Here is a 16,462-nt window from a genome sequence, read left to right as displayed (position 1 = left end):
TGATATCACTCATACACGTGTGGACTGAAAACCATTGGGGAGGTCAAAATAAAGAGGCTGGTTCTAAGTCATCGTTTACCCTGCCTTCCTCTGCAGTACATTTCTTCATACATTACGGACTTGAAAAGCGAGGTGTTTGAGGAACTCCTCAAGCACCTGTGCCACTGTGCAGAAGAGTTCCGGGAGATCATAACGACCGACATGCGGAGGCAGATGTTTGCTGAACTCTTCCTATACTGCGACACTGGGAAGGTAGGAGAGACACCACGAACTCCCTCCGCTTCTCACAGTTTGGTGTGAGGGACCAGCTTTGATTTGGTGCTTGTTGGTGACATTTTAAATTTCTAATATATTGAGTTTGATGAGTGACCTACTGACCACTATCTACTATTTGATAGTGAAAATGATTGCTAAGGAGGAAAAGAAATACAGAAGAGTACAAGCTACACTTTTAAACTCTGACTCACCAGCCACTTTCTCAAATAGCGAGAAAGTTTTCTAGAAAACTTTGCACCTTTCTTATTATGGAACGGGCCCACCCTGTGCACACCTTGAGTGACGTTGCTTTTCAGCAGTTTTGACTTGTTGTAGGTCTATGTCTCGTGTGTGCCAGTGCCACCAGAGGCCAGAGAGGGCTTAGTGCTTGGCGCTGGAGTGGTGGGCATCTGTCACTCTACCTGGGTGCTGGGATCTGAACTTTGGTTCTCATGGTGAACTTAACCGGCCTCTTATGCTAGATTTTTTTTTGTTTGATTCTTTTTTTGGGAGCTGGGGACCAAACCCAGGGCCTTGCACTTCCTAGGCAAGCACTCTACCACTGAGCTAAATCCCCAACCCCTTATGCTAGATCTTAAAAACAGAACATCATGTTCAAAAGTATATCTAAGAATGAGGTTTGGAAGAGAGTTGTGAGCCAGGATATCAAATGGGCCTGCCACAGTAGATATAGATTTAACTGAAATACGTTTAATAAGACTTCTGTTTGTTTATTTGTACCCCATGCTCTGTAAGTGACTTTTTAATGCACTACTAGACATCTCCAAACATTCTCATGTCCACTGGTCACCATCCCCCTCTTCTACACTAAGAGTTGTAACAGAATGTCATGTTATAAAAAGCAGCGGTGACTCAAAGCTAAGTGGATGCCTGCTGTAGTGGTAGCAGGTCCAGCCTCTCTGTGTATCCCCTGATCTACAGCTCCTCTACACATCCTCCCCCAAAGCCTCTGCATCAAGAAAAGAGTATCTGGAGCCTGTCTCTGTTATTTTGTTCTCTTACCAAACCTTAGATATATACTGTTGGCATTGACCTTACATCGTACAGATTGAAAACAAAATGCCAAGGACAGTTTCGGGTACCTTCTCACACCAAGAGCCAGCTGTGGTGTAAGAACACAAGTGCCTTTTTATTGAGTTCATTCATTTTAAAGCTTTATTTCATCTTATGTGTATGTGTCTTTTGGCCTGCATGTGCACATGCCCACTTTCATGTGTGCAGTGCTGGTGTAGGCCAGAAGAGGGCACTGGAATTTCTCCAATTGGAGTTACAGGAAGTTGTGAGCCCCCATATGGGTGCTAGGAACTGAACCCAAGTCCTCTACAAGAGTAGCAAGTGTTCTGTGGCAGTTTGAAAGAGACATTCGAATCTGGGCATTTCGATAGTTGATTCCAGCTGGTGGTGCTGTTTGGGGAGGTTTAGGAGGTGCAGCCTTGCTGCAGGAAGTATGTCTTGGGCAAGCTTTGAGATGAAAAAGCCTCACCTTGTCCCTGTTTGATCTCTCGGAGTCATGGGTGGCTGAGGTGTCAACTCTCAGCTTCGTGAACTCTCAGCATAAACTACCTCATGCCAGGTGTCTCACCTACCACCTGCAACCATGCTGTCCACAGCATTATGGACTCTAACTCTCTAGAGCATAAGCCCAAATAAACCCTCTATAAGTCGCTTCATCCTGGTGTTTTAGCACAGCAGTAGAAATGTCACTAATACATGCTCTTAACCCCTGAGCCATCTCTCCAGCCTTCTACTTCTCATTTTAAAATGTTAATATGTACAACTTTTTCAGCTTCAAGGTATTCAGACACCAAAGGCTGCCTCATGTAAACCACTAACACCTTGAGAAACTATAGTATGAACAGGATGCAATTTGATAATTAAAGTGAACGAAAGCAGCGGACAGACTCAGATATGTGCGGTGGCACAACTTTAATCCCAGCACTCAGGAGGCCGAGGCAGGCAGATCTCTGAGTGCAGGGCCAGTCTGGGCTACAGAGCATGTTCCAGGACAACCAGGGCTACAAAAAGGGCTACTCTGTCTTGAAAAAGCCAAGCATGGTGGCATGTGCTTGCATGTGTGCATGTGCACCGCATGTGTGCAGTGCCAGAGGAGTTGGGCAAGTTGCACAGGTGGATCCTGGGTTGCTCTGGTCAGGCAGCCAGTCTACTCAGAGAGTTCCAGGCCAGTTGCAAAAGACTAGCTTGACCTCTGGCCTCCACAGGTATGCATGTGTGCCTGCAGACAAAAAGAGAAATAAGAGGGAGAGTCAGAGATAGCTACAGATTGGGGTTTGAAATATAACCAAGTATTTCTCCTGAGAGTAGTCATGAAAGAGATGCTATGTAATACAGTGAGTGTCTTTTGTGATGTACTCCTAATAAAGGAGCCAATAGCTTTTCTTAGGGCACATGTAATAATTTATGTGTCTGTGATGGATGTGTGTAAGTACCCATGCACACTCCCTGGTGAACATGTGGAGGTCAGAGGGGAACGTACAGAAGTCATCTCTCCCCTTCTACCACGTGGGTCCCAGGGACTAAGCTCAGGTTGGTAGCCTTGGTCACAAGTGCCTTAAAGTATTGAGACATTTTGCTGGCCACTATAGCTTGCTGTTTGCTTGCTATAGTGTTTATTTGTTTGTTTGTTTGTTTGTTTGTTTTTGTTTTTCAAGACTGGTTTCTTGTATATCCCTGGATGTCCTGGAACTCACTATGTAGACCAGGCTGACCTTGAACTCAGAAACCCACCTGCCTCCTTGAGTGTAGGATTAAAGGCATGTGCCAACATATTCAGTTTTATAGACCCTTTAAAGAACATATATGATACCAGGCATGACCAAAATTTAAAAATCTATCTATCTATCTATCTATCTATCTATCTATCTATCTATCTATCTATCTATCATCTACACACACACACACACACACACATATATCCTGGCATTTGCTATACAGCCATGCATGGCAGGATTTGAACTTGTGATCCTCCCACCCCCACCTCCTGTGTGCTGAGGCTGCAGGTATGGATCACCATAAGCAGCTGAGAAAAAAAGGAACCTCAAAAATGAATTGATACATTGCAATCTGGTTTCTCAAATCCCGGCTAATTTAACTTAAACCAGGAGTAAAGTCTTTGAAATCCACAATGCCTATTTGTCTTTTTCTGAGCTGTGCCTCTTTGACAGAACTTGCTGGTGATTCTGCATCATGATTTTTATTTCCAGGTAAAATGCCTAGAAGGCAACTACTGTATGTTGGCCTATTAATTTAACAGCAACTCTGGTGCCACAGTCAATATGATGGGATAATATTTGAATGAATGAGTAGAAGTTTGCTTGTTTTTTCCCCCCATCATTAAATAGTCATGTGGTCATCTTGCAAGGAAGGTAGAATCTAGAATACAAAAGTCCACTGAAATTCTGAGTGAATATTTTTTTTTCAGCAGTAGCTGAAACAAACGTTTAAGAAAGCCTGGGTTTCTTAGCCAGACTAACCAGAAGCAACAGAGAGTATCCAAATTAACAAAATCAAAAATCAGGGAGACATAACAACTAAGTGTCTTAGTTAGGGTTTTATTGCTGTGCATAGACACCATGACCGATGTAAGTTTTATAAAGGGCAACATTTAATTGGGGCTGGCTTACAGGTTCAGAGGTACAGTCCAGTATCATCAAGGTGGGAGCATGACAGCGTCCAGGCAGGCATGGTGCAGGAGGAACTGAGTTCTACATCTTCACCCAAAGGAAGCCAGACTGAGCATCCCCAGGCAGTTAGGAGGAGGGTCTCCAAGCCCACCCCCAAGGTGACACACTTCCTCCAACAAGGTCACACCTTCTAATAGTGCCACACCCTGGGCTAAGCATATGCAAACTATCACACTGAGGACATTCAAAAAATCATCAGATCCTACTACAAAAGCCTATATTCAACAAAAATGGAAAATCTGGATGAAATGGACAATTTTCAAGACAAATACCAGGTACCAAAGTTAAATCAGGATCAGATAAACCATCTAAACAATCCCATAATTCCACTACTGTGGTGGACTAAGGTGGAAAACAGTGGTGGACAGTAGTGGACAGTGATGGACAACAGTAGTGGACAGTAGTGGACAGTAGTAGACAGTGGTGGACAGTAGTGGACAGTGGTGGACAGTGGTGGACAGTGGTGGTGGACAGTAGTGGACAGTGCTGGACAGTAGTGGACAGTGCTGGACAGTAGTGGACAGTGGTGGACAACAGTGGTGGACAGTGGTGGACAGTAGTGGACAACAATGGTGGGCAGTACTGGACAGTAGTGGACAACAATGGTGGATAGTAGTGGACCATGGTGGACAGTAGTGAACAGTAGTGGACAGTGGTGGACAGTAGTGGACAATGGTGGTGGACAGTAGTGGACAGTGGTGGACAGTAGTGGACAGTGGTGGACAACAGTGGTGGACAGTAGTGGATAGTAGTGGACAGTAGTGGACAACAATGGTGGATAGTAGTGGACCATGGCGGGCAGTAGTGGACAGTGGTGGGCAGTAGTGGACAATAGTGGACAGTAGTGGAGGACAGTGGTGGACAATGGTGGAGAGTGGTGGACAACAGTGGTGGACAGTGGACATTGGTGGACAGTGGTGGACAGTGGTGGACAGTGGTGGACAACAGTTGTGGGCAGTAATGGACAGTGGTAGACAGTGGTGGAAATAGAAGCAATTATTAAAAGTCTCCCAACCAAAGGAGCTAAAACCATCCAATGAAAAAAAGATAGCATTTTCAACAAATGGTGCTGGTTCAACTGGAGGTCAGCACGTAGAAGAATGCAAACCAAACCATTCTCATCACCCTGTACAAAGCTTAAGTCCAAGTGTATCAAGGACCTCCACACAAAACCCAATACATTGAAACTAATAGAAGAGAAAGTGGGGAAGAGTCTTGATCACATGGGCGCTGGGGAAATTTTCCTGAACAAAACACCAATGGCTTATGTTCTAAGATCAAGAATCGACAAATGGGACTTCATAAAACTGTAAAGCTTCTGTAAGGCAAAGAGACACTGTCATTAGAACAAAATGGCAACCAACAGATTAGGAAAAGATCTTTACCAATCCTACAACTGATAGAGGGCTAGTATCCAAAATATACAAAGAACTCAAGAGGTTAGACTCCAGAGAGCCAAATAACCCTATTAAAAATGGGATACAGAACTAAACAAAGGATTCTCAGCTGAGGAATATCAAATGGCTGAGAAGTCCCTAAAAAAAATACTCAACATCCTTAGTCATCAGGGAAATGCAAATCAAAACAACCCTGAGATTCCACCTCACACCAGTCAGAATGGCTAAGATCAAAAACTCAGTTGACAACCAATGCTGGCGAGGATATAGAGAAAGAGGAACACTCCTCCATTGTTGGTGGGATTGCAAACTGGTACAACCACTCTGGAAATCAGTCTGGAGATCCTTCAGAAAATTGGACACTGTACTACCTGAGGACCCAGCTATACCTCTCCTGGGCATATTTCCAAATGATGCTCCAATATATAACAAAGACATCTGCACCATTAGGTTCATAGTAGCCTTATTTATATCAGCCAGAAGCTGGAAAGAACCCAAATGCCCTTCAACAGAGGAATGGATACAGAAAATGTGGTACATCTACACAATGGAGTATTACTCAGCTATCAAAAACAATGACTTAATGAAATTCATAGGCAAATGGATTGAACTAGAAAATATTATCCTGAGTGAGGTAACCCAATCACAGAAAAACACACATGGTATACACTCACTGATAAGTGAATATTATCCCCAAAGCTCGAGTTACCCAAGATACAATCCACAGACCACAGGAAGCTCATAAAGAAGGATGACCAAAGTGTGTATGCTTCACTCCTTCTTAAAATGGGGAACAAAAATATTCATAGAAGGGGATATGAAGGCAAAGTTTGGAGTAAAGACTGAAGGAATGGCCATTCAGAGCCTGCCCCACCTGGGTATACAGCCCATTTATATACAGCCACCAAACTAGATAATATTGATGAAGCCAAGAAATGCATGCTGACAGGAGCCTTACATAGCTGTCTCCTGAGAGGTCCAGCCAGGGCATGTCAAATACAGAGGCAAATGCTAGCAGCAAACCCTTGAACTGAGAATGGGATCCCTGTTGTAGGAGTTAGAGAAAGGACTGAAGGAGCTGAAGGGGCTTGCAACCCCATAAGAACAACAATACCAACCAACCAGAGTTCTCAGGGACTAAACCACTACCCCAAAACTACACATGGACAGACCCATGGCTCCAGCTGCATATGTAGCAGAGGATGGCCTTGTTGGGCACCAATGGGAGGAGAAGCCCTTGGTCCTGCCAAGGCTGAACCCCCCAGTGCAGGGGAATGTCAGGGGGAGTTGGAAGGGGGTGTGGTTGGGGACGGGGAACAACAGAAGGGGAGGAGGATGAGATAAGGGATTTACGGCTGGGAAACCAGGAAAGGGAATGACATTTGAAATGTAAATAAAAAATGTCCAAGTTTTTTAAAAAAGAAAAAAAGAAAAAAAAAGCCTGGGTTTTAAGATAAAAATACTGGGTTCTTGAGAAAAACTAGAGAATCATAGAGCAAGGAAGAATAAATAATAGTGTCAAAACCAGCATCAAAGCAGTTTGTCTTGGAAGGAAACTGGAGCCAGCTGGTGGGAGCTTAGAGGTGGTCTGGGCCTTTAAGTCCATTCCTTGGCTCTAAGCAGAGGTGGAAGCTGAAGGTTACACTGTAAATATTTGGAAAGTCCAAGTAGGCGGCAAGATGGGGGCATTTAAAGACTGCAGAAGGGGGGCTTTCCAGCCCTTTCCATTTGCCCCGACAGCCAATGATCAACATTCCTAAATATGCATCGTGAAGGGGTCACTATGCAGAGATGTTCTGGTAATAGCTCTAGAAAGACATCCGGGGTTGTGTCAGGACCCAAAGACATGGAAAGTAAAACCCACAACAAAGCTGCCAAGTGAGTAAGCGGTGTGATGTCCTCATACCATAGCCAGCAAGCACCACGACTGGCACCAAGCAGGCTGTGCCCCTTCCTAGTGGCAGGACACCATATAACCCCCAACGAAAAATGGACAAAGAACACAAACATTCCTAGTGAGAGTTAGTAGCTGTTGTGTCTTTGTAAAACAATCTAGATACATCTATTTAAATAAATAAACATCACACACACACACACACACACACACATCAAATGATTGAGCCATTCCAGAATTTTTTAACCTATAAAAATAACAGCCTTATCGAATAAAACTCTATGCAGTAAGAAGCTTCTTGTAGCACTATTTGCGGTGGATATGGAGACATATTGAGGGAATGCTTATCTGGACAGGAAATGCTTTCAAAATGATAATATATTGGCTGTGGCGGTTGAATGAAAAGCAGTGATCACAGGCTTCTAGAACCGCAGATTCTCATTTCAGGTCACTGTCAGAAAACCTAAATCTGCTGAACTGTAAGATTGGAAATCTAATCCTCAAATTCCCTGACTGCAGAACCCTGCCCGGTGTTGTCCAGTGCATTTTCCCGGACATCCCAGAAGAGCTATATGATTCTGTCTGGGAAATCACTGGGAGTACGTGGGAGGAAACAGCAAACACCCTGGAATAAAAACAAAGTTGAGAGCTCCAGAAAGCAGGGTCCTCAATCGCACAGACAAGCATCTGGGGATGAACCAGCATAGAGTACTACGCAGAGAAGCAAGATGAGAGCCCTGGCTAAGGGAAGAAGCCAGCTGATCCATAGCATCTGACCAAATAGTCTGGACCTGCTCTGGAAAGAAGTTTAGACAAGGCAGAGGGAGGGAGGGCTGCTCTGGGGAGAAACTCCTTTCGGAAACTTTGAGAAGACAACGAGGAACCACAGATCTCTGGGAATGGAGATGATAGCACTACCAGCCAAGCACCCCATATCTCTTTGGAAGAAAAAAGCTTGAGAAAACCACTCTGTTGAACATAAAAAAGCTAAACTAGGCATGGTGGTGTATGCCTTTAATTCCAGCACTCAGGAGGTATAGACCATGGATCTATGTGAGTTTGAGGCCAGCCTGGTCTACATGGTAAGTTCGAGGACAGCCGGGGGTACATAGAGAGACTATGTCTCAAAACAAGCAGACAGCAGCAGCAGCAACAAAGAAAGGAAGCCTTTAGGAAGAGAATGGAAGTGAAGATTACGATTGTTGAGATCTAGAACTTGGTTCCTTGGCAGAAGCAGCTATTCCAACTTCCTATTAAGAAGAGTATGCTATTAACAAGTTACAATGAGACTCTGAATTCTTGATCTTTGATTGATATATATATGTACATATATATATATATATATATATAACACCTTTAAAGGGGTCTTTTCTAAGATCCCTATTTAATTGCAGTTATTCACATTAGAAACATAGCATATAATATCAAGTAGAGCATAGTGAGAGAAAAAAACTATATATCCCAGGCCCTGCTCTGCTGACTTGAGAATGGAGATCTTCCAACTGGTAAACAGATACTAAAATCCACCGTGCCTTCTACTAGGTTTGTGTTTTGGTCAACCATGTTCCAAAGAGAATTTATAAAGATTGAAATATTTATAAAATTAAAGATACATGAAATTATTTTTTCTTACATGAGATTACAATAAATTAGACAGTGTATAAGAAAACTGGAAGAGGCTTGGCTTGGGATATGGCTCAGTTGATAAAGTGCAGGCTTAACATGACTAGTCTGTCCTCAGCAGCACATAAAACCAAGCCTGCTGGCACAAGCTTGTAACCCCAGTATCGGGGAGGTAGAAGCAGAAGGATCAGGAGCTCAGCCTCATTTTCATGTGCATAGAAGGGCAAGGCCAGCCTAGAGTCCATACGGTTCTATCTTTAAAAAATAGAGAAAAGAGAAAAATAAAAAAGGAAGTAGCGTGAAGATTAGCAGTAGAGCTGTCCAGTCTGACACAGAGGGAGGGAGGGAGGGGGAGAGGATGAGGAGCAGTGGTGCCTGCCTTTGATCCCAGTGCCTGGGAGGCAGAGGCGGGTGGGTCTCTGTGAGATAGAGGCCAGCCTGCTCTACAGGGCAAGTTCCAAAACCAGAGAAACCCTGTCTGCAAAAAGCCAAAACCAAACCAAAACAAAACAGAAGTAAAATGCATGGCAACCGTAGCAAAAATGGTGGGTAGAAGACCAGGCAAGCAGTCTTGCCAAAGCCACGAAGTTGTAATAGTATTTCAAGGTAGACTGTTAACAAATCAGAGACGCATACTATAAACCCTAGAGCCATTACAAAAAGAGGCACAGCACTCGAGACACGCATACATATGACATGCACATGCAGATACAGTTAGAGAAAAGGAGACCATGAATTTGAAAGAGCGGGAGGTTTGTGGAAAGAGTTGGAGGGAGGAAAAGAAGGGGAGGAAATGGTGTAGTTATACAACAATCCAGAAAACCATAACAAAATAAAAATAAAAAAGAAGGTAGGAAAAGAACAAATGAGACAAATGAGAAGACAAGTGGAAAGATGACAGATTTAAAGTAACCATAGTAACCACATCAACTACACTTTCTAACAAAAGCATGGCGGGGAGGGGGGCTGTTTGGAAATTAGAAAAAGACTAGTGGGAGGTGGGAGGAAGGCCAAGAGAGGATAATAGGAAGCAAATAAGATAAAAAAATATATCTTATTAATGTATTAAAATGTCATGGCAAAGGCTATCTTTTTGTATAATTAATATATGCAAATAAAAGGGATATGAAGATAAAACACGTTTATAGGTCTAAGCAGTCCAATCAAAAGATATTGTCTAGTTAGATAAAAAAAAATGCAAGAACTAAAAAGGAAAAAACAGAAAAGACAAATCAGAAAAAAGCAGATTAGCAAATGAAAATGCAAAAACTCGTATGAAGACACCAGTTCGTCTTAAAAATGGAACACTAGGGGTTGGGGATTTAGCTCAGTGGTAGAGCACTTGCCTAGCAAGCACAAGGCCCTGGGTTCGGTCCCCAGCTCCGAAAAAAAGAATAAAAAAAAAAAATGGAAGACTAGAAGACATACCATGGAAGTGGGTTGGCTCTAAGATGGTCCTAGAGAGACCACCAAACAGCCTACAGCTTCACCATCATGACATCTTCGTGCTATGTAGAACCCCAGTACTATGGCAGTTGACAGTCACTAGGACAGGACCAGAAAGAGCCACAAAAGGAGAAGAGAAGGGGTGTCTGGCTCCCAGGAAAACTGCTGCCTTTGCTCAGAAAATTCTGACAGGCAAAGTCCTCTCCTATCTCTTCCACCGCTTTCTTTGCCCTGTATTTGTGAATTCCTGACAACCAGAAGTTGAGAAGTTGATCTGAGACTGTGTCTCTCATGCCTGTTCTTTTCTTTCTTTTTGTCTTTCCATACTGTCAGAATTTATTGAATAACAATAAATTCACAAGGCATGAAAGTTTCAGCAACAGCAATTTAACAGATGTTTCTGCTTTCCTTGACAGCCCTGGCTGGGGCAAACACAAGGTTATTTATTCCTATCCTAACAGTTAAGGTTAATTCTCATGCCACACATTACACAACACAGAGTAAACACATGTACACAGGCACGTGAACACACATGCACGGACGCTTGCATGCACATATGAATACATGTATGTTACAGGAGAAACTACAAGGGGTTAAAGAAGTAAAGAATTTCAAAGAGGCCTGAGAATCCAGAGCTGGGAAACTGATCAAATTCTAAAGGAGTCTATGGAAATGAGATACAGAACCAGCTCAAAGTTTCCAGAGAAGCTCTGTGACTGCTGTTTTAGTCAGGCTGCCGTTCAGAGTTGGACAGGAAGATGAGGAGTGAGCTGATGAGAAGACCGCAGGCCTTCATCTTCAGGGACTAGGCTAAGCGGAAACCCCTAAGGAAGTCAAATGCCAGAGGACAGGCTGGTGGGAGCTGTGGTTATTTCCGTCTGTTTGCATCCCAGAACTAGGAAGAGTTTCCTTTACTGCTCGGTTGCTATTAGGTCATTATTAATTCCATAGTTCCAAAGAGAGTGAGGAAAGACCCAGTTTACAAGCAAAACATATTCCATTTGTTTACTTTAGAAAAATGTATCTAGATGTACGCAGGATGTGTGCATAAGATTATTCACTGAAGCAGTTTTCCTCAAAATACTAGAAACAATCTAATTTCTACTAATAAAAGAATTCTAAGAAATTACAACATTTTTATGTTATACTATGTAGCAGTTAAAATGAATAAAGTAAACTTTTTCTTTTAAGATTGACTTAGTTTTTGTCTGTTAAGTAAAAGCACCGCATGCATGTCTGGTGCCTACAGATACAAGAAGAGGAAGTGGGATCCCCAGGAATTGGAGCTGTAGATGGTCATAAACTGCCACATGGGTGCAGGGAACTGAACCTCAGTCCTCTGCAAAAGCAGCAAGGGATCTTAACTGCTCGGCCATTTCTCCAGCTCCTAAAGTGAATAAAAAATATTTCTTTATCCGCACAAATTAGACCCCAGCGTTGAGTAAACCCAAGCATTTTGGAAGGTGGACATGATAGCATACACCTGTAGTCCCAGAACTTGGAAAGCCAAAGCAAGAGAATATCGAGTTCCAGGCTAGCCTGGGCTACTTACCAAGTCTCAGGCCATACTGGGCTACATAGCAAGATCTTGCCTCAACTCCCTTCTGAAACCACAATTTCAAAAGGCAACTTAAACAATGATACATATATTTTATCAGTCTAATACAGTTTTGTGCGTGCTTTTTATGTGTACGCGCATGCTCATGTATACACGCACATGCATGTGCATGCATGCACATGTAGAGGTCAAAGGATAGCCTTGGGTGTTGTTCTTTTCTTAATATTTGAAATAGAATCTCCCATTGGCCTGGAATTTCCCAAGTCTACTAGACTGGATGGCCAGAGTACCCGAGGTGCCCACCTGTCTCTACCTCCCCAGTGCAGGGATTACAAGGACTCAACACCACACCCAGCTTTTTTATGTGGGTTCTGCAAACTGAACGTAGGTCCTTGTGCTTGTCAGGCAAATACTTTTCACCAACTGAGCCATCTCCCAACCCCTGTATGTACTTTCAACAACTGTTATTTCCAGCTCCTAAGCTCACAGGCGGTGGTAGCTTTGCCATTTCTCGTTTATGTTTCTCCATAATTAAAATGTTCTCAGAATAACATATGAAAGGACAAGTCAGGAGCAGTTAACTGTATGTGACATGTGCAGGTCATATTACATAAGAACTGAGTGCTGTGCATTGAGCATAACAAGTCATGTCAGTCCCAGTGACTAATTTTTAAATATCCACGAAGCCCGAGGCATCGTGACAGGTAACAAAATGAGAGAATTAAGTATAAGCCTACAGGCAAGGTGCAGCTTCTTGATTTTGATGCTGAGGCTTTTATTTTCATAACGATGAGAGAGGTGGTGGTGGTCACAATGATAGACTATTCAGGAAGTCATGATCTAGCATCATGAAGATTTTAAATGTGCCACAGCTACTGATTGCAAACTTTCTGTGTAGGTGATGGCCTTGGATCGGCAGAGGACACTGGCCTTGCTGGAAGCGTTCTTTGATAAAACCTCTTCCACCACTAGGAGTTTACTCCGAAACCCGAGGCAATGTGAGTGTCGCTCAGAGGGAGGGATGTACTGAGGCTGAAACTTGGTGTTGTAGTGCAGTGACAGAGCGCAGTGGAATCATTTTACCCCCGAGGGATCCCAAGCATCTCCCGGTGTCACGGTAGCCATAGCTTATCTATTTGTTCCTATTCCCACAAACTGCGGTCTTCCTCACAACCAGATGGATGCTCACCAGAGTGCAATTGTCAAACCCGTGTCCTATCAGAACTCAACTGGAGCAGCGTTTAAATTTGTTTCAGTGAAGGAAGGTGGTAATCTGAGTGCTTCAACAACTAAGTTAAGAATGGCTCTTCCGTTTATAATTGCATTTTAGAATTCTAAGGTTTCTACCGAAGGTAAGTCCTTTGCCGAAGCAGCTTTATTTGCATGCTTTTACGGTGGAATACACATCTAGATCTACCTGTTGAAATATTCTTTCATATGTCTGTCAATAAATATGATTGCAGAGTTGCTGGTTTTTCCTTTTCCACGTTTCCTTATTTATTATGGATGAGAGAGTGCCGTGACAGTCCCGTGGGTGTCAGAAGACAGCCTGCACGTTCTCTCCTCCCACCATGTGGGTCCTCCCTCTGCCCTAGCAGTTCTTTTACCCATGGCATTCTCCAGCCCTGTTTTTATTTCTTAAAGAGGATGTCTTTTAATGGCTGGTTTGTCCTATTTCTGTATATAGACGCATTGCGTGGAGACTTAAGAACCTGTGGGTGTCGTACTGAAAGCCGTAGGGGCCACGGGGTTAAAGCTTCTTACTAAATATTCTGAGAAGAATGAGGACAGGCATGGACGCCAGCATTTTGTGAATTTTATCTGAGCAGGATTGCTTTTTCAGACCGAGTCTCGTGGTGTTCGTTCTGAGAGCTCTCACTCTCCCTGCCTCACCTGAATGCCAGCATCCTGGGCCAGGGTGGTCATACCCAACATATTTTGTTGCTTTTAAACAGTGGAATCAGGGGTTGGGGATTTAGCTCAGGGGTAGAGCGCTTGCCTAGGAAGCACAAGGCCCTGGGTTCGGTCCCCAAGCTCCGAAAAAAAAAAACCAAAAAAAAAAAAAACAAAAAAAAAAAAACAGTGGAATCTTAGTGACTACTTAGTGACTACTATCCAGTCTTTCCTTAAAGTCCTTCCTTCTTCCCTCCATCTCTCCTTGTCTCTCCCTCCCTCCCTCTCTTTCTTCTATACTAGAAACTGGACTTATATTAAGCACACAGTCTACCCCAAACTGTACACTTAACTTTTGCATAAAATTCTGAAGCATGCGACCTCCTAAGTCCTGGAAGAATGCGTTAGGAATAAAAAATTGAAGGAAAAGGAAGGGATGGAAAGCGAACCGAGTGAACGATAGCCATCGATAAGGCTAGCCTTTGTAAAATGGAGAATTTTACATGTATTCTTGTTTGAGTGTGAGTGTGGTGTGGGGGAGGGGAGGTGCATGCATGCCACACAGAACATGTGGAAGTCGGAGGGCAGCTCTGTGGAACTGATTTTCCTCTTCTACCTCTACGTGGGCTCTAGGGATCAAACTGAGGTCATCCGTGTTGTGCAGCAAGCACGACTCTCTAGCCTGTATTGTAGATGTTTTAAAGTATATTTGAGATAAAAAGACCGTTCCAATCCCCATATCTATACTGTGCTTATGGTGAGGAAAGGGGCCACAACGGTAAGGGATGAATTTCATTTGTTTTTAGCAATCCAAGCAACAGTCCAAATAACAAAAGAAGAGATAAGTTCGTTTTGTAAAACACACCTTCCAGAAAAAGTGGATAATGAGTTTAGGGTAGTGAGAATTCTTATGTATTTTATGTTCCCCTATGTATCTAGTTGCAGCAAAAGGACCTGATATTCTGTTTGTTTTGTCGTTGCTTAAGACAAGATCTCTTTACATATGGAACTTGCTATGTTGTCCAGTCTTGATTCAAACTCACAGAGATCTGTCTCGTACTACCTCCTGAGTGCTGGGGTTGAGGGCATATGTCACTACATCCAGCTCTGATATTTATTTTTAAAGCTTATGTAGTAATCACTGCCCTCAATGCCCTTCTTATACCAATTCTATAATTCTGATTCTGTGCTGTAAGATCAATTATTAAGATAAATCCTTTGTTGTCTGCATTAGGGCCATTTGTCGAATTTGAGGAGATAGAGTTGACTGAGTTCTGGGGAGACATGGATATTAAAAAGCACATTTATGAAAACTTTGATGAACTGCTCTTAAAGATGAATATGTTAGCTGCTGAAAAACTTTCAGGCAAACTCACAGAAGACAAAGATAAAAATCTCTCACAATCGCAGGAAGAGATCAGTACGGACCAAGAGCTTTCTCCAGAGTTAGCAACGGAGCCAGGAACTGCCACACAAGAAACCGCCAAACAGAAAACCCACAGGGCGTCACTTAAAGAACAAGGACAGGGCATAGGGCCTCGAAAACCATCTACTTCAAGACAAAGACTAAGCAGAGGGTCAGTGGCAGAGCAAGGATCCCGCAAAGGCTCTGTAGTGAACCAAACACAGCAGAGAGGGTCGGTGGCACAGCAAGGATCCCGCAGAGGCTCTGTACTGAACCAAACACAGCAGAGAGGGTCGGTGGCAGAGCAAGGATCCCGCAGAAGCTCTGGAGTGAACGAAACGCAGCAGAGAGAGACCGTGGCAGAGCAAGGATCCCGCAGAAGTTCAACCGCAGAACAAGAGCAAGAACCACAAACAGAGCAAGACCCAAACAGAGATTCAGCGCCAGAACAAGAACCGCCCAGAGGATCAGTCACAGAGGAAGGATCACAGAGAGGGTCAATTTCAGAACCTGGGCAACGCAGAAAATCAGTTGTAGGTGACTCTAGTACTTCTTTAGAAGCGGGGTCGCGCAGGGGATCAGTGATAGATCAAGGACAGCGCAGAGCATCCGGAGCGCAGCGCAAAGGGTCAGGAGGACGCAAAATGTCAGTTTCGGAAAATGGACCATATCAAGAGTCCATAGAAGAGGAGCCCCTCGGTGAGTCAGAACATGGACCACAAATGGACACCATTCAAGAACAGGATGCAGACTCGGCTCCACAATTAGAGGAAGGTGGCACCTTAGAAGAAAGTAAAACCTTAGAATCCAATATAGTGAAATCTCTAGAAAAAAAGCCTTCGCGGCTCACGCATGAAGAACAAGTCCCCATGGATTCCGAACAGCAGCGCGAGGAAGTTCCCACATCCAGCAAAAAGGAACATCCACCAGGTAGCCCCCAAAAAGCCCGCCTTTCAGTTAGTTATTTAGTTCTATAAAATCATCTGTTTTATAGAGTTTTGAAATAATTTTATAAAATTTTCTGTTTTTTGGAGTGGATGTTAAAAAGCCTTTTGTAAAGTACTCATTTAAGTTAGGATCTCTGCGGGCTATCTTGTCATAGAAACCAAAGGCCTGTTTTGCTGTTCAATACTCAAGTCTAGACACTGAACCCTCAATTAAATGAAAACCAGAATGCTTATTATTAATTTTTCCTAGAGTTTCATTTGTATCAAAAGTCCATTAATAAGAAATCTAGCAATGTTTTAACTGGGTGTGTGTGTGTGTTTG

At 43.3% G+C, this 16,462-nt stretch overlaps 1 protein-coding gene across 1 annotated transcript in view; it reads left to right on the top strand.

Moving 5' to 3' along the window:
- Efcab5 (EF-hand calcium binding domain 5) overlaps positions 1 to 16,462 on the top strand; it is a 97,252-nt gene that overhangs the window by 38,887 nt on the left and 41,903 nt on the right. The window contains exons 3-5 of the mRNA XM_032914129.1: positions 97 to 252; positions 12,794 to 12,893; positions 15,023 to 16,149. Coding sequence (XP_032770020.1) covers positions 97 to 252; positions 12,794 to 12,893; positions 15,023 to 16,149 — 1,383 coding nt within the window. The remainder of the gene's footprint in view (positions 1 to 96; positions 253 to 12,793; positions 12,894 to 15,022; positions 16,150 to 16,462) is intronic.

Source organism: Rattus rattus, chromosome 9 (genome assembly GCF_011064425.1).
Source record: "Rattus rattus isolate New Zealand chromosome 9, Rrattus_CSIRO_v1, whole genome shotgun sequence".
In the NCBI taxonomy this organism is placed as follows: Eukaryota; Metazoa; Chordata; class Mammalia; order Rodentia; family Muridae; genus Rattus; species Rattus rattus.
This window is presented reverse-complemented; position numbering and strand designations above follow the sequence as displayed.